Consider the following 23,693-nt stretch of genomic DNA (forward strand, 5'->3'; position numbering starts at 1 on the left):
TCTTCCCTACAAATCCTCTTGCAGCACTTGTATCTTCAATCATATGTGAGATGTCTATGGGTAACTGAAAAGTTCTAGGAGAACCCAGAAATGTACTTACAAGTTTGTTCAATTTTTCAACCACCTCTGTCATATTAGGACGTCGTTGCGGAGAATTGTTTGTGCAAACCAACCCAATTTGTAGAACTTCAGTAATGCATTGCATTACAGGTGATATTTCTGATTCATTAACATCTACAAACACTTCCATGATTTTATCTGGAAAATTCATGCCTACCCATTTTTGAAGATTGATTTCATCTACAAACATATCATCTGTTGGTCTTCTCCTTGTAAATAACTCCAGAAATAGAACACCATAACTATATACATCTCCCTTTGTAGACACATTGCTACCCATTCCATACTCTAGACCATATTATCAAATAATTAGATATTTGACAAATGAAAACATTCGAAAATATATCAAAACAAAGAAATAAAAGTACCATTAAGAACATTCATAAATAAATCAACGAGAGTAACATATAACCATTTTAAACTTATATATAGTGAAATGTAACTACAATAATTAATGTTTTATTCATACAAAATAAGTAAATCAATTAAAGTAACAGATATCCTGTGGAATCTAACCAATAGATTATTTATAAATTATAGTATCATTGTATATATTCATAAAATGCATGGAAGTCTATTACTATTTGTAACAAACGATAATATAAAATTCATACCTGGTGGAATGTAACCAATCGAACCTTTGAGTGCATTTGTAGAAGCTTCTGAGTCCATGGAGTTTCCAAATAGTAATTTGGCAATACCAAAATCTGCTATATATGAGGTCATGTCATCTCCTAATAATATATTATTAGGTTTTAGATCACAATGAATCACTTGTACAAAACAGTGATGGTGTAGATATGCCATCCCATGTGCTATCTCTATTGATATCCTCAATCGATCAATTAAACTTAATCTGCATTCATCACCTTCTTGAGGATAGAGCCATCTCTCCAAACTTCCATTGGACATGAATGGAAAAATTAGAGCTTTAAAATCAAGATTAGAACAACTGGAAATAATTTTCATCACATTACGGTGCCTTACTCTTTTTAATATATTGCATTCTCTACTGAAACTTTTATGACCATTTTCATCTTGTAAATTGAGAACTTTAACAGCAATATTTTTACCACTGTTCAGGATGCCTTTATATACGGATCCAAATTTACCAGTTCCTAGCAGATTTGCCACATTAAACCCATCGGTTGCATCTACAAGTTGTTCATAGGTAACTTTTACTGGTTCCACTTTGGGAGAAATGATATTCCAATTGATACGTCTCCATCCATAGAAAATTGCTAGAAATGACATGAAGATAATTACAATAGCTATTGCAATGGGAATTATTACCTTTTTAGAGATTGATGGGTGTTTATCTTTGGAATAAGAGCATGGTGGCAAATTTACCCATGTGCCACAGAGGCCAAGATTTCCCATAAGTGCTGAGGCATCGAGTGCTGTGAAAACTCCTCCATTTGGGACCTCTCCAACTAACCTGTTGGAAGACAGATTGATTTTCTGCAACATTTTCATCTCCTTGAAGACCACAGGTATAGCCCCTGACAAATTATTGCAGGAAAGATCCATATATTGCAGGTTTTGCAAATTTGCCAGTGATTGTGGAATTGGACCTGCAAATGAATTCCAAGAAAGACTTAGATATTCCAATGCCTTGCAGCTTTCCAGTACAATTGGGATTTCACCTGAAAAGAGGTTGTGAGACACATCTATAGCTTGGATCATTGTCATTTTGCTCATTTCTAACACACCACCATGTAACAAATTGTTTGACACGTTGAAGAAGAACTGGATATTTTGAAGACTTGCCACTTCTGGAGGTATATTTCCTATTAGCTTGTTGTAAGATAAGTCCAATTTTTCCAAAGCTTGGCATCTCCCTAAATTAGCAGGTATTTTCCCTGACAAATTGTTGTAACTAAGAAGAAGTCTTCTCAACTGTGAAAGAATGCCAAGATCACCTGGAATTTCCCCTGAAAGCATGTTATCACTCAGATGTAATAACCCAAGATTTTTAGCCTGGCCTAAACTTTTTGGAATTGTTCCATGCAAATTGTTGCCATACATATACAACCTCTGAAGACTTGGCAGCCCACCCAGGGTGGATGGAATTGTTCCATTGAAACTATTTGCACCCAAATCTAGAGTGTCCAACTTTGTAAGGTTGCTGATCTCATCTGGTATGCTTCCCTCAATTTGGTTATGGTCCATCATAAAAATAGAGATTTTACTCGAGAGCTGGCCAACTGAAGAGGGTAACACTCCACTGAAACGATTAAAGCCAAAATCTATGATCTCCAAACTGGAGCAATTAGTTAAGGCTGTTAAAATAGACAAACCCCTGCCTCCACCATCAAGATTATTTTTAAATAATTTAAGCCTCTGAAGGTGAAGCAACCTGCCAAACGCTAATGGCACAGTGCCACTCAGATTGTTGTCGTCTAAGTCAAGATGTTGAAGCAGAGTACAATTGGAGAAGCAGCCTGGGATTTCTCTATTGAATTGGTTTTCCCCCAAATACAGTTCTTGCAACTCAGATAGTTTGCATAACTGCCAAGGGATGTAGGCAGTTAACTGGTTATCAAGCAAGGACAAAACTTGGAGACGAGTGCAGTTTGAAAGGGCTCTGGGAATTGGTCCTGAAAATTTGTTTTTCGCAAGGTTAAGTACTTCCAATTGAGTTAGTACACCCAGTTCAACAGGAATACCACCATTGAGTTTGTTCTCATTCAAATACAGTTGAGTTAAAGAAGAAAGGTTTGTAAGAGAGGGCGGGACTGGACCTGCCAGCTGGTTTGTTCCTAAGAAAAGGAACTCCAAATTTGAGAGAAGCCCAAGTTGGGAGGGAATGCTTCCACTCAAGTGGTTAACATACAGACTGAGAATCTGCAAAGAATTGCAGTCCCCTATGGTGGATGGAATAGGTCCTTCCAATCTGTTATAAGACAATCGAAGTATTCTCAAGCGAAAAAGCTTTCCAAGCTGATACGGAAGAGGACCCTGCAAACTATTATTAAAGAGATCAAGTACTCTGAGGAAGGAAAGATTTCCAACTAAAGGAGAGATGGGACCAACCAATCCCTTACCTCTGAGATTCAAGGAAGCCACACGCTCTCGACGAGAAGAGCAGATGACTCCAGTCCAGTTGCAGAAACTAAGACTAGGAGACCAGTTCTGTAAAGAATTGAATGGGTCCAGAATGAGGGACTTCTTGAATGCTGTAAGAGCTTGCTGGTCTGAAAAGGTTGAATTGTGAGATGTACCCGCAGGTTGAGCGATAACTGCGAGATTGAGGAGGAGAAAGACCAAAACAGAAAGCATTTTGAATTCTCAATTACCTTAACGCAGTGGGATGGATACAGAGTTTGAAATGCCCTGTGCTTAAAATTACTTAGCTGATAGGCTATATTATGTAGAAAACTTTGACCGGAAAGTTATGTCAGGCCTGAAAACAATTTTTGGCTACCCGATAAACCATTTTCAAATCGCCACTAGTTTTTGTTTTGTCCGCAGACTCACTTTCCTGAAAATAAAGTCGACCTCTTCAACTAATTGACTCCTATGTCACCTTTATCTTCCAAAAGATTTGAATATTTTATGGGCTAAACAAGTTTTGTTTCCATGATTTATCTGTTTCAAGCAATATGAATGATTTTTACCTTTTTTTCACAAGCCAAATAGCATGAATGGTTTTAATTCTACAGTTCTTCAACTAGAAATGTCTTGAAATTATTGATTTTTGCAATTTATGCTTTCAAGTACCAATAATTTAATTACTTAGAGATCAAATTTGTATTGCACTCTATTTAGTTTTAGCTCTAAAAAAATATCAGACAATACCCAATTTGACTTCTAAAAGAAAGAGGCATATAGACTAAACGTGTGAATTGTATGTTTATTTTTTGCAATTATCAAGTTTGTAGATTTGCCAAGGCAATAGGTGAGAAAGATACAATGCTTCAATCCACCTTTGTAATTTTTTAATAATTGTTAGTTAACCTTTTATTAAATTAAAAAAAATAACAATACATAATTCAAAAAAAGGACGGGTGGTAAAAAAGTTCCTTTTCAAAGTCTATGTGAAATAGAGTCTAAAACAAAGAGGCAACAAAACAAAAAACATTAGTTGCCATGCCTAAAGTGATTTTCACCTTTGTGTTTGAACAATCATTTGTTTTTCTAGACTCTAGAATGAAGGAAATATTGTCCTTTTTTTCCTTTCATGTTCATGTTCCTCATATGCATTGGATCATCATGCACCCTTTCTATCTCTGTCAAAGTTCAATAGTTTTCCTACATACAAGCTTGAATTTATATGTTTGAGGGCTTTGAGATTAGATTGTGTTTCACTTTTTAGATCAACGTTTTAGATCACTCTACATGATTTTTGTTCTCTAGCTCACTATCTTGATGATAAATCATGGAGTGTGTGTTGGCATTGCATAAAGATTGCATTGATGAATTATAGTGTTGTCATTGATGTCAATAACAACTGGTAATGAAGTTGTATTATAACCGGTAGTGATGCAGTAATGCAACCGGTAGTGTAGCAGTGTTGGAAACCGGTATTACTATTGAAGCAGAGAGATAAACAGGTAACCCTAACCTGTTGATAAGTTGAACCCTAACCGATGGAGCTTGGAGAATTGGTTGTTGGCATTCTACACTCATATGAGAATATTTGACGTTTTCATTGATGGCAACCAACTGGCAATTAGTTTCTACATGCACCAGCAAACACCGGCACTGACACCAGCAAGCACTTTCACTGGCATCTAGTTTACACCGAAAATGAAGTATACCGGCACTCAGGACGACATGGGATGAAATTTTGTTTATTGTGATATAATTATCTTTTAAGCCAACTTGGTATATTGTAAAAGACTCATATATGTATGAGGTCTTATAGATCATTTTGTAATGATATGTATGGTGGAGGATAGTTGTTTAGTGGCAGTGAAGGTTTTTCGTTAAGGTATCTATCTAAGCTTAAACCGGTATTGAACTTGTCATTAGAGATGCTGTTTTGAGTAGTATATTGTATTGGATTTAATTATCCATTTTGTAGTCAGTGAGACTCTTCTTTGAGCATTGAGCTCTAAGCTGTTGGCCTCCCTGCATGTGCAGGCCTCTATTGTAAGTAGTATTTATTCATTGGCCAATGAGTAAATATTGTGGGTCACAAATCCCACCGAGGTATCTCCCACACTGGATTTACTAGTTAAATATATTGTGTTAAGGTGTGTTTCTATGTTGTCTCTATTGTTTGTGTTTACTGCATTAATTCTTGTTTACCGGTACACTGTTTTGGGTTGCAAAGTTATAAATAAGTTTAAATATTCATTCAACCGGTTAGACATTGATTCACCACCCCTTCTTAGTGTCTTTGGGACTGACATTGAATCTAATAATTGGTATCAAATCCTGGTCCTCTATTTGCAAAAGTCTAACAACTTGAGGAAGATTCTGAAATCGGTACAGATGGAGAACTTAAGAAAACAGTTGGAAGGAGCTCTTGAAGATTTTGATGCAGAAAAATTTAAGAATATCAAACTTCAAGATGATCTAAGGACTGCTAAGGAATTCATTAAAGGACTTCAGGAGAACCTAGTTATAGCACAAAATAAGAGAAAGGAACTTCATGAGAAAATACAGAATGATGATGATGAAAAGGAAACTCTTAGAGACATTGCAAATAAGTTAAGGCATGAGAATAGTAATATGAAGAATGAAATGCAAGATATGACTATGAGGTTATGTAAGGATATTGAACATAGGAAGAAGAATGAAGAAGACTTGACTAGGAGACTTAATGATGCAGGAAATGAAAATCTGAGACTTTGTCATGAGAATGATATGCTAAAGACAGATCTTATTCACATGCAACATGACAAGGAGGAGCTTACAAGACAAGTTGGAAATCTGGAAAATGAGTTGATCACTGCAAATGAACACAAAGACAAATTCAAGAAAAGTTCAGAAAGGCTTGATGACATGCTGAAAAGACAAAAACCTGATGGAGATACAATTGGACTTGGATTTGAAATTGGAGAGAGTTTTGATACTGCAAATAATCAAGATCAGAACAAACTGGTAAGACAACCTAATGCTTATAAATTTAATGGGAAATGTTTCAATTGCAACAAATATGGTCATAGAGCAAATCAGTGTAGATTTAGAAATAATCAAAATAGAAACTCACCCATCGGTCAATGTTCCAAATGCAACAAAGTTGGTCATAGTTTAGAAAATTGCAGAATGAATGTGGAATGCTATGTTTGTGGTAGATTTGGGCATTTATCTAATCAATGCAGATCACATACTGGTCAAGAATATGAAAAAGCTATTCAAAGGAATAAAGTAACTTATTATGCATGTAACAAGATTGGACATATTGCAGAATTTTGTAGAAGCAAGACTATACCGGCGAACAATAAAGGATCTAGTGTGAAGGTAAAAGAAAAGGTAAATGAAATAAAACAAGATTTTTCAAAACAATGAATTAAGAAGGTAGATCATAAAGTTGATGAATCTATCTCTACACCAGTAGAATAGAGTAACCCTCCACTGGTAGGAGATCCTTCATCTAACTAAGGAATAATACTTAGGGGGTATTGCAGCAAATTGAAAATCATGCATTTTACCCTTGGTTGATGCTGAGAAAATACATTTCTTCTTTACCAGTAGATGTGTTAAGTTTTCACTTAACCGACGAGCATTTAATGCGGTTTTAAAGAACCTTTTTGGCTATAAAGCACCAGAAAACCCTCATTCCGACTCACCAAGCATTCAAACAATTAGAGAGCATGAAACTGAGCAAGGGCATTCTAAGGCGAAGCTGTGAAGTGATTTTTCAGGCATTCTGTGAACTTTAGTTAAGAGGTATTTATCAAAATGGCAACCTCATCTTCTGTTCCTAAGTTTATTGAAAAACCTATCATTGTTGAAAACATTAAACGTCGTAGACCCATGTTTAAGATAATCCCCAAGAATGCAAAGCGGGATGCTTCTGTCAGAGCTTTTTTGAAAATTCCAAAGGGTGTAGCATTTGTTGAAGACCCTAAAATCTACATACATTGCAACACAGAAAACCTAGGGACTGAAGATTTGAAGAAAATGTTTGATGAGGTTATTACCAATGAAAAAGGCATGATTAAACCTGAACATAAGATTGTGGAAGACTTAGGTTTTGTAGAAATACTGAACATTCCCGAATTTACAAAGGAAGTTGTAAGACTTGTATTAAGCAGAGTCCATGGAGAGTTCATGTGGTTAGAGTCAGTTTGCAAGATAACCAAGGAAGCAATTAAGGTAGTTACTGGTTTACCTTCAACCGGTAGTAGGCCTGATAAAACCAAGAAAATACCTAACAAGAGTGTGACAAGCTTAACCAGAGCCACATCTGATAGCAGGTCACTTAGAGTCAATGATGTCAAGGATATAAATGTGAGATATGTTAGTATGATACTTGGATATAAAGCAACACATGTCAATAGATTAAAATTTGGTTTCTAGCCTTTGTATTCACAGTGCATATGAGATGGTGAACAATAATGCTAAGATAGATGTTTGTGAATGGATTAAAGATGAACTAATTGACAATTTGAATAAGATTAAGGGAGATAAGAAAGGTACTTTCCGTTTTGGGAACCTACTAGTATGCTTCATCCTATACTTTACCAAAGAGATACCCGACATAGGTCACAAGGATTTTGGTTATGACATCCTGGTAGGAAAACAGATACAGGAAGCTTTCACCGGTATGGGCACTGACTATGATAAGAACATTGCAGATTAATTCAAAACATTTCAAACTAAGATGAGAGCAAGAGAGAGATTATCATAGAGCATAGTTGATAAATATAACAAACAAATATGTTTTGTCATTAAGAGAGATGACACTTGGATGGAAATAATAAGCCCTAGAACTGTTTGGGTTACTGAGATGGGTTATGAGGTAGACCTACCTATTCTAGAAACATATGCAAAAGCCCTACTTGATGCACCTAGGGAGCCATCTGAAGGAATATTCGGTAATGCAGAAACTATTGCAAGTAATGTATCTATGCAGAAAGAAAGGAAGAAAAGAGAAAAGTTTATCAGAGATGCCTCTAAGAAGTCTAGTGAAATTAAAGAAAATGTCATGAATATCAGTGTTATATCAACTAGTGAGCTTAAAGGAATGCAACCGAAAGCACATGTTTTACCGATTGTGACATCTTCTGATACTAACAGTGGCAAGGCTATTGAGTTTAAGAGAGTGGAAAGGAAAATGAAAACCCCATTGATACCTTCTCCTCCTAAGAAAACAAAGACACCAAGGAAAAAGCAACAGGCAGTTAGGAAACCATAGAAGAAGCTTACACCAAAGAAGAAACAGGCACCAGTTACTCGTACACTAGATGATCTACTGAATGAGATTTCAGAGGAAGGTAATCTGGTAAATGTAAATAAATGGTATAATTATTTTAAGGATTCTGACAGAAAAAATATTGAAGAAAGCATTATTTTACATTTGGATATCTACAAGAAAGTTTTGATAGAAGTAATTGATGATTTACCCAATGATTTATACATGACATTAGAAGCTAAAAGGCTATTTGTGATGGAACTGGATAAGAAGTTGAAAATTGAAGCACTCTTGGTTGTACATCTGATAAACTCTAAGGAAGAGATAGATGAGCTTATATCTGAAGCAAACCAGTCAGTATTTGTTAGTGGACACCGACAAGTAAGCTTGATGGCTGGAAGGGTTCAGGAAATTGCAGATGAGACTGCAGATAAATGGGACATATTTTTTATTGAGAAGGAAAAGAAAGAGGAAAGAAACAAACCGAAAGTGGAAAAGACATTCAAGGTATATCAGAAAGATAAGGGAAAAGGTAAAGTAGGTGGTGTACTTGCTATAAAGTAACAGATAACATCCCTCCACTGGCTCAAGACACCCCTCCATTAACTTCGACATTACCAGTAGATACAGCTAATCCACCAAATATGGCTACTGGAGGTATAACTCATGATGATACTAACCCAAAGTCTGAGATACTTTTTACCATGAATGTAGATACTCAAGATATAAACATTGTTGTGGACAAAGAAACTACAAAGGTTAAGGTAGATAATGTCAAAGACAGCAAGATCTCTGAGATACCGACACACACTGTAGACTGTCAAGAGACTGAGATACCGACACAAACTGTTGATTCTCAGAACACTGAGATACTGGCCCATGTAGAGCAACCAGAGACTGAGAAACCTATATAAGATAATACAACTAACACAGGGAAACCAAAATTAGAGAAACTGACAGTTATATAGACTGAGAAACAATCTGAGGCAGAGGTTAATGTTGAGTCTAGGAAACTGGCAGTTGTAGAGGTGCTTAATCAAACTGAGAAACCATCAAAGGTAGAGGCACATACACAGAAAAATCCACCAGAAGAAAATGTAAGTAAAGTGGAAGCATCTGATGGAAATAAAGAGGATATAGTGAAGGTAATTGGACAAACATTTGTTGAGAACAAACCCATAGTATAACCAAGCACATCTATAGGTGAATTTAGACCTATTGACATAACAAAGGTTCTATTGGATTCCATCAAGAGGATATTAGATTTCAATGCCTTAGCATTTAAGGCAATTGATAACACATTACCTATCCTGAAGATGATAGCACCCAATTGTCAGATAGAGAACATTAATGATTCTTTAGGTGAATTGGACACATTGTCCAAATTCATTTCTAATAATGTCATAACTCTGGAAAAGGTGAACGAGGATACCATTAAGGAGAGAGTTGACAAAGATAAAAATACATTCTTTGAGAAAGAAATGTACCGATCACTTGGATACACTTTTACTGATACTTAATTCTACAATTTTGGAGTATAAGGAGCTATATAGAGAAGCATGTAAACCTCACTGTTTGATAGAGGACATTGATGAGGAGATTAAAAAGACATAAAAAGAAATTGATGACATTCCAGATAATATGATAGGTTCATTTGAATTTATCTTAGTTTTTTAGCAGGAAATGACAGTTTTTGAGCAGGAAATGATAGTTTTTGAGGAGAAGTTGGAGAAACTTGAGAAAGAAAAGGCAAGAATAAGGTCCAAAGCTCGGGAACTAAAGAATAAACTTGGCCCGAGGTTAGATAGTCTGATTACTCAGAGAGATGAAATGACCAAGACAACAATTACTGGAGAACGATCACCGGAGCAACAAATGCACTATCTCACTGGTATGATCCAACAAAATGAGGCAACTCTAACTAACAACAACAAGTTTATGTAGAGTTTGAATCCAGTTTTGGCAGACATTTTTCAGATAGTAACCAACCGGTTATAGACCTTGAGGTAGCATTTTTGTACTCTTTTGATTATTTATGACATCCTTTGCCATTTATGTCAAAGGGGGAGTAGTAGAGAGAAAAATGCATGTACAAAGGAGATCACTTGCTCAGGGGGAGCACATCTTTTTGGATTACAGTTTTGGGATAAAAAATTTTATTTTTCTCGTGGGTGTTGCCATCAATGCCAAAGGGGGAGAATGTTGGAATTCTACACTCATATGAGAATAGTTGATGTCGTCATTGATGGCAACCAACTGGCAACCAACCGACAATAGGTTTCTACATGCACCGACAGACACCGACACTAACAGACACTTTCACCGGCATCCAATTTACACAAGAAATGAAGTATACCGACACTCAGGCCGACATGGGATGAATGTTTGTTATTGTAATATAATTATCTTTTAAGACGACTTGGTATATTGAAAAAACTCATATATGTATGAGATATTATAGATCATTTTGTAATGATATGTATGGTAGAAGATAGTTGTTTAGTGGCAGTGAAGGTTTTTGGTTAAGGTATCTATCTAAGCTTAAACCAGTACTGAACCTGGCATTAGAGATTCTTTTCTGAGTAGTACATTGTATTGGATTTAATTATCCATTTTGTACTTAGTGAGACTCTTCTTTGAGCAGTGAGCTCTAGGCTGTTGGCCTCCCTGCATGTGCAGGTCCCTATTGTAAGTAGTATTTATTCATTGGCCAATGGGTAAATATTGTGGGTCACAAATCCCACCGAGGTTTTTCCCACACTAGGTTTCCTCATTAAATATCTTGTGTTATGGTGTGTTTCTATGATGTCTCTGCTATTTGTGTTTACTGCATTAATTCTTGTTTACCGGTACACTATTTTGGGTTTCAAAGTTATAAATAAGTTTAAATATTCATTCAACCGATTAGACACTGATTCACCCCCCCTCTCAGTGTCTTTGGGACTGCCATTGAATCTAACATTGGTAGTGTTGATTTATGATTGAATGATAAGTGGAGATGATTATGCCACGTATGCATGATGCATGTGATGAGTTTCAAAGTGGATTTAGCGCGTAGAAATAACTGTTTTATCTTGGGAGTGAACAAATGCATAGCATGAAGTGAATAATACATGATGAGTTACATGATATAATGTGCGGTGGTCAAGGAGTGATCCAGGAGTGGTCGACGTTGTCTTGAACAATGTGCAGTTGATTGCTATGTAATCGAACGGTTAAGATTGTGAACCAATATGTTTTGTAATCTCTATGAGATCTTAGGCTTTATGTTGTGTTACCAACCTACTATATTTGTATTTAAGGTCGATGAGTTGTTTGTGAATTGTGTTGGTGAATTTGGCTTAGTGTGAGTTGTTTTTGTCAAACCAGAAGGAGTATCTGTAGAATGTTGTGAAGGCAGATTAGAGCATAAAATGATCTGATTAAGAAGAGCAGTGATATTACTACATCAACATAGACCCTGTTGTTCTCTAACCATTACAATAGTAAAATCCCCTAACCGGGTAAGCTTTAACATGCTTCTTGTTAAAATCCCCTAACCAGGTGATCCATTAGCTTGGGTTTCAAATTCTCCATTGAAGTTACCTCTTACAGGTTATTGCCTTTAACATGGTATTGTAGTTGATCCCTTAATCGGGTGGTCCTTAACCTGATCTATTCCTAATAGGACATTTTTGTAAATCTTCTAACAAAGCTTGGCTCCTAACAAGGCAAACTTTAGAAGAGTTCAGAATAATTGTGGGTATTCATCCCCACCATGGTTTTTCCCAATTGGGTTTCCACGTGAAAAATCATTGTGTCAAGCAGTGAATGATTTTGTGAGTATGTTTTTTGATATAATTAAATATGTATAACTAGTAAATCCACTAAGACATGTTTAGATGACTGAAAGTGATCTGAAATGAGTTATTACTAATGTTAGTAAAGTGTTTTTATATTTTGGTTAAATGGCATTTGAGTTTTAGATCTATTACACTATATCATTGTTATTTTAGTCAACCAATAAGCTTGAAAGTGCAGTTGCGGTTTTTAGTTACAGTGACTAAACCAGTTAAGTTTTGCAAGTTGTTTCTAAGTTTGATTTAAGTTTGGTGAAGATTAGTATATTTTCTATCTACTGATTCACCCCCCTTGATTGGATCATTATTGTTTCATCATATTATCAATTGGTATCAGAGTTGTCAAGGTCCTCTTGTGTTTAAGCCTAATAGCTTGAGGAAAAGATCTAGGAGAACATGATAAATAAAGAGGGTCCGAAGTTCAATAGAGAAAACTATAGAATTTGGAGTGATAGGATGAAAATCTATATCAAGAGTTTAGAAAGCCAGTAGTGGGAACATGTTGTTACTAAATATAACTTGCGTAGTGGGATTTTTTCAGACGATCAAAAGGAGCAACAAGAGAATAATCAAGCATTGGAGGTCATCATTAGTTCCTTGTACAATTAAGAATATGTTGATGTTCATGGATTGGAGACTTCATATGAAGTATGGAAGAAACTGAAAGAGATCTATAGTGGTGATGAGAATGTTAAAATTGCCAAGGAAGAGAGCTTGAGAGGTAAATTTGATGATATGCGGATGACTGAAGGTAAAAATATCCAATAGTATGGTTAGAGGATCAAAGAGATAGTTGGTAAAATCAAGAGTGTTGGAGGTACAGTGGAGGATACCGCTATGGTTAGCAAGGTATTGAGAACCCTTCTACCGGTTTACGCTATCCGTGTTGCAGCCATTCGAGAACTCAAATCTATTGATAAGACAAAGGTAACTCTTAACTCTATCATTGGCAAAATAACTGCTTGTGAATTAAATGGTTATGATGGAAGTGTTCAGTAAGGAAAAGCAGAGAAGTGAGCTACAAAATGAGTCCAGATACAATAGAGAGGTAGATGATGAAGATAGTCTGATTGAGCTTGAAGCATTGTTGGCTAAGCGGTTAGCCAGAGGTACCAGTAAGTACAAAGGTAAATTACCGTTGAAGTGTTTTGCATGTAACCGGATTGGACATATTGCTGCTAACTGTCCAAATGGAGATAATGAGGAGAAACATGAGAAGTATAGGATGTATAAAGGCAAAGGTAAGAGAAATTGTCTCATTGAAGTAGATGGAGGAATTAAAGATGAAGAATCTGAGGAAGATGCAAATGAGGACATTGTCTTTGTTTCTGTAGATAGGAAATGTGGAAATCATCAGAGCAAGTAACAAATTAGCCTAGCTCAATCACAAAACCAGATTGCAATGATAACAAAACCTACAAACATTCAATAGAGATATGGAAATGAAACATTCAATTCAAACGCAAACCATCTCAAATGTGGATGTCTCCTCCCTGATTCTCCATTGTCCTTCTTTCTCCTTCAAATAGCTTTGTTTTGTGGATCTCACCTTCAAGTGCATAAGCATAATGTGAAAGCAATATTGACAAGACGGTAGCGCAAGAGTACTAGAAGCGTGATTGATTTGGGGATCGATTCGAAAAAGTGATTAATTGGGATCTTTGATTGAAGAAATTCATCCAATTTATAGATAAATTGGAGAGATGACAAGATTAGCATGAAGAGATTTGAAAGGAAATTTCAAATCAAGAATGACAAATATGACAAATTATGACAAAATTGACACTTTCTATGCAAGATTGATTGATTGATAATTATGACAAATTATGACAAATTGCTATGCAAGAATTGATTGATTGACAATTATGACAAATTGCTATGTCATTCCCATGAAATTAGGAGAAATATTAGAGAAAATAGAAAATTAGATGAATTAGAAATTAGGAAATTAGAAAATTGATGAAAATTAGAAAATTAGGAATTAGGAGAAATTAGTAAATTGGAAAAATTAGGTAAATTAATTAATAATTTTTCATTCATTAATTAATTCACAAAGAGAGAAGGAATTATTTAGCCAATTAAATAAACATTTAATTGTGACAAGAAGACTTAGGATAAATAAACTATTTAACCTAGAGGGAGAAATGACAAACAAGGTTAAATGAATAAATCATGAAACCCTAGAAAATGCAAGGACGGCAATTAGGTCTTGACAAAAGATAATTGATATCGATTCGATTTGATCATGATTTTGACTGACAAAGGACCAATATTGATAAATGATTTGATTGATAAATGCGCTAATTGACGAGGAACAATGACAAATTGATCCAAATTGACATGATTGAGAAAGACGACGATCGATGACAAATTGATCACCAAAATGACAAGATTGAAAAGAGAACAACGATCGATGACAAATCGATCGCAAAATGACAAGATTGAAAATGACAACGATCGATGACAAATTGATCGCAAGATGACAAGATTGAAAAGGACAATGATCGATGACAAATTCATCGCAAAATGACAAGATTGACAAGAGGACAAAAACCCTAATTCTATCATCGATTAGGATTGACGATGTCCAGAATGATGACAAATTAACATGCACATTGATACGACAGGATAAGATTGACCAAAATCATGACTGAAGATTGTTATCGACAAGACCAAATTCGAAAGCGAGACAGATGAAAAATGCAGAAGAAGGACTCGATGCTTGCAAATGATAAAGACCAAGTGCGCAACTTGGAAGAAATGTTAATGCGACGCAAAAACCCTAAAATAAGGCAATGCGCAAATGTTAAAGTATGACTCCGCAAGCGTTGACCATTTTTAGATGTCTACAGTTTCTATTAAGGAAGAGATGTTATATCAGAAAGCATTAGTCTCTCACATGGATAGTTCTGATGACTGGATTATAGACAGTGGTTGTTCACACCACATGACTAGTGATCGTAGTAAGTTTCTTACTTTGAAGGAATTTGATGGAGGTGTTGTGATATTTGGGAACCATGCATGGTGAAAGGAAAGGGAACCATATCGCTTAACGGTAAGAGTAGTGCAGATGATGTCTACTAGGTTGAAGGATTGAAACCCAATCTTTTGAGTGTTTCTCAACTCAATGATAGAGGTTATCCACTGGAATTCAAGAATGGGATGTGCAATATCTATGGAAGTAAAGGTGAACTGATCACAACTGACAAACAGACAAAACCTAACTTGTTTCACCTAAATTATAAAGTCAATAGTTACTTAATTGCAAAAGTAGATGATAATTGGGTTTGGCATCAGAGATTTTGTTATATAAACTTTGATAACATTGGAAGAGTTAGTAAGTCCAAATCGGTAAGAGGTTTTCCACAGTTGGACAAACCGGTGAATGCCTTGTGCAAGAAATGTCAGTTAGGAAAGATGACATCCTCAACCTTCAAGGGCAAATCTTTCTTAGCTGAACATTTGCTAGATTTGGTTCATACCGACCTTTGTGGACCAATGAGGACTAGGAGTATTCAAGTTGATCGATATTTCATAATCTTTACTGATGAATGCTCAAGGATGATGTGGGTCACATTCTTGAAGGACAAAATAAAATATTTTAGCAAGTTTAAGGCATTCAGAGCCTTAGTTGAAAATGAAAGTGGAAGAAAGCTTAAATGCTTAAGAACTGATCAAGGTGGTGAATTTACTTCTGAGGAATTCACTAGATACTATGAAGCCAATGGAATTAATAGGCAACTTTTTGTGCCTAGGACACCACAACAAAATGGTATTGCAGAGAGAAACAATCAGTCAGTAGTTGAAGCTGCAAGGACTATGCTAATTCAAGAGGTGTAGTAAGACATTCTGGAGAGAAGCTGTCAGCACAGTTGTTTACACAATGAACCAGATATTGGTTAAAAGAGGTAAGCATAAAACCCCTTATGAATACTGGTATGGTAGATCACCTAATGTCAATTATTTTAAGATATTTGGTAGCAGATGTTTTATCAAAAGAGGTGATTATGTTAGTAAGTTTTATGCTAAGAGTGATGAAGGCATATTTCTTGGTTACTCCACGAACATAAAAGCTTACAAGTGTTACAACAACCGGACTAAGAAGATCATTGAAAGTATTAATGTCTGAGTGGATGAGTTTCTTGAAGATTCAGGAGAAATCGGTAAGGAGATGGAGGAAGAATAACCTTACATTCTGATTATGGAACCCGAACCGGTAAAGCCAAAAGTTAGTGAACTGAACACTGCAGCCCTAGTTCAACAGGAACAGGTATGTTCTGCAGAAGATGAAGAAAGTGAAGAATAATCTAAAGACCATGATCATGTTATTCCAAGGTATGTTAGACTCAATCATAATCCTGATCAGATTGTTGGAGATAAAGATGCAGGTGTGTTAACCAGAAGAGGGATAAGAGAGAATTCTTGTATGATCTCCACTATTGAGCCTAGAACAACAAAGGAAGCCTTTGGAGATGAACATTGGATCAAGGCTATGGAAGAAGAACTTGACAAGATTGAGAAAAATAATTCATGGACATTGGTACCTAGACCAGAGAAAAAGAATGTAATAGGTACAAAATGGGTATTAAAAAATAAATTGAATGAAGATGGACTAGTGGTCAGAAATAAAGCTAGAAGGTATGCAACGGTTATGAACCAAAGGAAGGTGAAGACTATGGTGATAAATTTGCAGCAGTTGCAAGATTGGAAGGTGTTAGGACTCTACCTATATTTGCAACATATAGAGGATTCAAGGTATATCAGATGGATGTGAAGTCAACATTTCTAAATGGAATATTGGAAGAGGAAGTCTACATTGAACAACCAGATGGTTATGCTTTGACTGAAGCAAAGGATATGGTGTGCAAATTACATAAGGCACTTTATGGTTTGAAGAAAGCACCTAGGGCATTGTATGAAAGACTATATTCTCACTTAGTGAAGATTGGTCTTCATAGAACTAGTGAAGACAATAACATTTATCTCAAGACAAAAGGAGATAAGATACTGGTTAGTGAGGTATTTGTTGATGATATCATTTTTGGAGGAAATGATGACATGCGTGATGACTTTCCTAATGAGATGAAAAGTGAATTTGAGATGTCACTGGTAGGTGAAATAAAATTCTTTATAGCTTTGCAAATCCAACAGATGAAGGAAGGAAATTTTATCACACAGTCGAAGTATGTGAAAGAGGATTTGAAGACTTTTGGAATGGGAGACTATAAATTAGTTGGAACACCAATGTTTATAGGCTGTAAATTGTCCAAGGAAGATGATTCTGTATCAATTGATGAAAAGTGTTGGTGTAAATAATTATTCATTATGGATATTATTACACTTTACTTAAGTTAACTTAGGATAATGCATCTCTTCGTAGTTTGGATTTGAGACACTTAGGCAAGTGTGCACATAGGGATATAGCTTGTAGGAGAAATTCCACCTTTTGTGTTCTTATTTTGTTGTTACACTCCACATTTGGTGGGTCATCCACCTCTTGTGGAATATTATATTATTTCTCCTACCTACCCCTAGTATTTCTTACCTACCCTTGTTTCTCATTGAGCCACATTTCATGATTTTGTGCTCGTACATCCATATGGCCTTGCCTATATAAGCAAACCTATATTCATTGTATTGGTTAATCTAGTTGATCACTTGCATATTGATGAGAATTTAGCTTGTTCTTGTCATTCTTTTGTCTCTCTTTTATGCTTTTCATTGTGCCCTTGATCTTGGCAAAATCTCACATGGTATCAGAGCTATTGGGGATTCATTGATTGGTTTTTGGAGACATCTTGGAAGGCTTCTATTTTTGGATATGAGGAACAATGCTTTTTGGAGGCATTCTAGAGAATTTTCAACCTCACCATTACGTCTGGGAGGCTATTTCGATAAAAATCGAGTATAAACTCGACTTATTTTGGCAAAAATTGAATTTTGGGTGTTGGAGGAATTTTTTGCCCAATTCGGGTGGTACGGTACGAAATTTTCAGATCTCAAAAAAAAATTCAAATTTTTTTTTCTAGTTTTGAAAAAGATTTTTTTGAAACAAAATAAAATAATTTTATTTTGCGGGTCCGTACCTTCTGCCCAGTCAGCGCAGAGTCAGTAGCGCACAGTTAGCTTGAGTCTCCCTTTGCCTTATTGAGGCAGTTGTAAATTTGAAATCAAAAGTCCACTTTGCCATTTTCTGCAAGTGGTCCATTGTACACGCACTAAGTATAAAGTGCCAAATCATCATTTTTTATTTTGGGGGGGGGGCATTCTTTGATTGAGTGAATTTGGGGGGGTGTCTTGTGTGATTTTACCTCTCTTTTCTTGTGGTCTTTCATTTTTTTTGCAATGAGTCCTCATAAATTTCCACCTTTAACTCCACATAATTATGCATCATGGAAAATTAAAGTATGGAGCAAATTAATGGAAAAAGGTCTCACATATTACATAGATGGAACTATAGAAGCACCACCTGATCCTAAGGCTGATCTTAATGCTTTGTTAGAATGGCTCACTAAGAATTGCATGGCTCTTGGAACTTTGTGTAAGTATGTATCAGATGGCCTCATTTTTCACATTGAGAAGTGTACAACAATCAAAGAGGCTTGGGATATGTTTCAGAAATTGTATGGTCAAGTTGATGAAATCAAAGGTTATTGGATTGAAAATGAGCTCACCAACTTAGATCTCAGGAGTTTTGATACAATCCAAGATTATGTCACCAAACCAAATGAGCTGAGAGCAAAGCCTAAGGATTGTGAAATTGACAAAAAGAATGCTTAGTTGATATTCAACTTGTTGGACAAGCTTGCACCAGAATATGCAGCCTTTGTGTCTAGCTTCCAAACTCATCATTTGACAATGGGGAGTTCCTATATTATACCTTCATTTGATGCTTTCATAGAAATGTTGATATTGGAATAATCTAAGTTGTTGAACATGGGGCTTCTCAAGTCTTCAAAGTCCAATAATTTGGTGGCTAATCAAGGGAATGAAGGAGGTCAAGGCAAATATTCCAACAAGAAGAAGAAGAAATCTAAGTCAAAACCACAGTAGGAAAAAGGACTATCATCCTCTCCATCACAAGGCAATTTTTCATCCTCTTCCAAGAATGGGACTCCACCTAAGAAGGATAAACCAACTTGTGCATATTGCAAGAAGTATGGTCATGATGAGCATTGATGCCACACCAAGCAAGTTGACGAGTTGACAAATCTTCTTAAGAAAAACAACATCAACTTGCCATCCCCCTACACAAAGAAGGATTCATCTCCTTCCTCTTCCTTAGAGTCTAAGGGAAAAGGGAAAGCATTTGTGGCTACAACAAGTTCTTCATAGCAATGGATACTTGACTTGGGTGCCTCTTATCACATGGGTTCTACAAAGGAGCAGTTTTCTTCATTGGAGCCATCTAAGGTACCTCACATTTACATAGGTGATGATACACAAGTAGAGGTTGAAGGGAAAGGTTCAGTTGACATGGATTATGGAACATTTGAGAATGTTCTTTATGTTCCTAACTTGTCTACCAACCTTCTCTCTATCTACCAAATCACTCAATATGGGAATCGAAAAAAGGTTGAGTTTACACCTGATTCCGTTATGGTAAAGGAACTTGATGATGATGCCTTGGTAGAAGTAGCACACGTTAATGACAACTCAAGGCTTTATTCATTCTCCCACTTTGTGCCAAGTTCTCCTTTTAGGGGCTTGCTTACTCATTCAAATTCAGAAAGTAAGCTATGGCATAAGTGGTTTGGTCACCTCAACTACCACTATCTTCAACAACTCAACACTAAAGACATGGTCACAAGTCTACCTTGAATCATTTTTTCAGAGGCTGTATGTTCAAGTTGTTCCATGGGCAAGCATCCTGAGGAGAAGTTTGATAAGGGGAAAGCTTGGAGAGCTTTGGAAGTTCTTCAACTTGTTCATAGCGATGTAGCAGGTCCATTTCCAGCATCTTCATTTAGCAAGGCTTGCTATGTCCTCACCTCCATTAATGACTACTCCTGCTTCACTTGGGTCTACTTTCACATTCATAAGAGTAAAGTATTTGATAGATTTCAGGACTTCAAGACTCGTGTGGAGAAGCAATCTGGGAAAGTGGTCAAGATTCTTCGTACAGATAATGGAAGGGAATATGTGAACAAAAGACTTGAGGATTTTTGTACATTTGAGGGGATTGATCTTCAACATTCTGTTGCATACACTCCACAACAGAACGGAGTTGTAGAATGCAATAATAGAACTCTCAAAGAAATAGCTAGTTGAATGATACATGCACATTCTCCTTATCCCACCTTTTGGGAAGAGGCTATCAGTTGTTTCACACACATCTAGAATCGAGTTCCTCACAAAGCTTTGCAAAGTATTACTCCTTTTGAAGCTTGGGTTGGTAGGAAACTGATTGTGTGACATTTCAGAGTCTTTGGGTGTCCAACATGGGCTTGCATACCTCCATTGAAATGCAAGGCATTGAAACCTCAGAGTCGGACTTGCATATTTGTTGGATATCCTGAGGGTGTTAAGGCATATAGATTGATGGATCCTAAGACACATGAGGTGTTCATTGAGAGGAGTGTTTACTTTGAGGAAATCTCTCCTATCTTAGCATCTCTACCTCCTCCACCTTCCTCCATTGTGGATAGTGATCCTAGTGACTCAGATGATGAGACTCCTTTAACTTCGACTCGCAGGGTTACACCTCCATAGGGTCCACTTACAGTTGAGGAGCCTCATTCTCCACCTCCACCTAGACCTCGTTGGGCTCGACAGACACTTGAGTCAGCAGGTTCTCTTGTTGGGGATCCTTCAGATACACAGAGGACTCAATCACAACATCAGGATCTTCTAGATGCATTCATTGCTACCACTTCCGATCCACAGACATTTCAGGAAGCATCACGGGTTCCTGAGTGGGACCAAGCTATGGAGGAGAGTATAGTTCCTCAATGAGGAACAACACATGGGATTTAGTCCATCTCCCTAAGGGGAGAAAGATGGTTCGATGTAAGTGGATCTATCAGACCAAGTTTATAGCGGATGGTAGTGTAGATGAGTATAAGGCTCGGCTTGTTGCGAAAGGTTTCTCTTATGCTCCAGGTGTTTACTATACTGAGACCTTTGCGGCCGTATCCAAGATGAACTCCATTTTCTTTACACTTGTTATTGCTGCAACTCATGGTTGGGTTGTACATTAGATGGATGTAAAGAGTGTTTTTCTTTATGGTGATCTTGATGAGGATATTTATATGGAGTAGCCATAGGGTTTCATCTAGGATACTTCCTTGGTTTGCAGACTAAGGAAATCTCTCTATGGCCTCAAGTAGCCCCCCAGGGCTTGGTATGCCAAGGTGGATTCCTTTCTTCTCTCAGTAGGGTTCACCAGGTGCCATTCTGATCTGAATGTCTACATTTTGTGACAGGATGACTCACACTTGATACTTGTGCTCTATGTTGATGATTTGATCATTGCAGGGAGCACCACATCCATCATTGGCAGGGTCAAATCTTCTTTGCATGATAGATTTGCTATGATTGACTTGGGTCTTTTGCACTACTTTCACGGGATAGAGATTTCACAGTCTCCTTCTAGGATTACACTATCATAGCCCAAGTATTCTCTTGATCTACTTGCATGCTTTCATATGGCTGATTGTAAGCTTGCACCGACTCCCTTTCTTTCAGGAGTCAAACTTGAGGCTCAGTGTTCTTCTCCACCAGTTGATGCCACATTGTATCGTCAACTTGTGGGTAGTCTCATCTACTTGACTCATACATGCCCTAACATTTCATTTGCAGTTGGCATGGTTTCCCGCTTCATGCAGGAACCACATGAGATTCATTGGAAAGCTGCCAAACACATCCTTCATTACGTCCAAGGTACACATCACTATGGGATTCACTATGCAACAGGCACAGGACTTCGTTTAGTTGGTTACACAGACTGCGATTGGGCTGGCAATCTTGATGATCGTAAGTCTACTTTAGGTTACATTTTTCACCTTGGTTCATGCCTCATTTGTTGGCAAAGCAAGAAGCAGCATGCTATTGCTCTCTCTTTGACTGAGGCTGAGTATCGAGGAGTTGTTAATGCAATGACTGAGACCATTTGGCTTCAGTAGATTCTCACAGAGTTTGGGTTCACCACTCCACGACCGATAGTTATACATTGCGACAATAAGAGCGCTATTGTAATCTCAAAGAACCCGATCCAGCACCAGTGGATGAAACACATCGAGATCCATATGCAATATATCCGAGAGCTTATTTAGAAGCAGGTCATTGACTTGAAGTATTGTCCTACAACGGAGCAGGTTGCAGACATATTCACCAAACCTTTCACCAAGAGTAAGTTCCAGGAGTTGCGAGCTCTCTTGGGGGTGCGAGATGTCTCATTAAGGGGGGTAAACTGACTTCTCCTTCCTCTCTTATTTGGGGGACTTTTTCCTCTTTGAGGTTTTGTCCTTCTTCTTTGAGAGTCCTTTGTATATTCATCTCTCTTTTGGGGGGGAGTTTTTTCTCACTGGGTTTTCTCCCTTTCTCCGTTTGTGAGAGATTGCATTGCATAGTTTTGTTTGCATTTGCATATTGTACATGGGTACCTATCATGGCCTAGTATCCAGGACCCATCAAGCATTGTTGACTTGAGTCTACATTCCCCTCAGTTACACTTAAGGGGGGCTGTTGGTGTAAATAAATATTCATTATGGATATTATTATACTTTATTGAAGTTAACTTAGGATAATGCATCTCTTCATAGTTTGGATTTGAGACACTTAGGGAAGTGTGCACATAGGGATATAGCTTGTAGGAGAAATTCTAAATTTTGTGTTCTTATTTTGCTGTTTCACTCCACATTCGGTGGGTCATTCACCTCTTGTGGAATATTATATTATTTCTCCTACCTACCCCTAGTATTTCTTACCTACCCTTATTTCTCATTGAGCCACATGTCATGATTGTGTGCTCGTACATCCATATGGTCTTGCCTATATAAGCAGGCCTATATTCATTGTATTGGTTAATCCAGTTGATCATATGCATATTGATGAGAATACAGTTTGTTCTTGTCATTCTTTTGTCTCTCTTTTATGCTTTTCATTGTGCCCTCGATCTTGACAAAATCTCACAAATAGGAGTATAGGTATATGATAGGGAAAATACATAATGTTGTCCACAACAAACCGGATATTGCTCATGCAGTTGGATCAGTTGTTAGATTTGAGAAAATTCCTAAGGAGACACACATGGTAGCAACTAAAAGAATTTTTAGATATTTGAAAGGTACAATTGATTATGGATTATGGTATCCATATGTAGGAGACTTTGATTTGAAAGTCTATATAGATGCAGACGGGGCAGGCAATGTTGATGACATGATGAGTACAACCAAAGGAGCATTTTTTCTTGGAGGCAGACT

At 36.8% G+C, this 23,693-nt stretch overlaps 1 protein-coding gene across 1 annotated transcript; it reads right to left on the minus strand.

Annotated features, from left to right (window-relative positions):
* Positions 1-985: 985 nt before the first annotated feature.
* LOC131876063 (putative receptor-like protein kinase At3g47110) lies at positions 986-3,402 on the minus strand. Its single transcript, XM_059220842.1, has 2 exons — positions 1,108-3,402; positions 986-1,018 (listed from the first exon to the last, which is right to left on the minus strand). Exons 1-2 carry the CDS (start codon positions 3,400-3,402, stop codon positions 986-988), a joined length of 2,328 nt encoding a protein of 775 aa, XP_059076825.1.
* Between the last annotated feature and the right edge of the window lie 20,291 nt (positions 3,403-23,693).

Source organism: Cryptomeria japonica, chromosome 5, assembly GCF_030272615.1.
Source record: "Cryptomeria japonica chromosome 5, Sugi_1.0, whole genome shotgun sequence".
Lineage (NCBI taxonomy): Eukaryota > Viridiplantae > Streptophyta > Pinopsida > Cupressales > Cupressaceae > Cryptomeria > Cryptomeria japonica.

Coding starts and splice junctions, on each gene's coding strand:
- LOC131876063 (XM_059220842.1), bottom strand. CDS start 3,402: ATGCTTTCTGTTTTGGTCTTTCTCCTCCTCAATCTCGCAGTTATCGCT. Junction 1,019..1,107: donor AATGCAATATATTAAAAAGA/GTAAGGCACCGT, acceptor GTCCAATGGAAG/TTTGGAGAGATGGCTCTATC.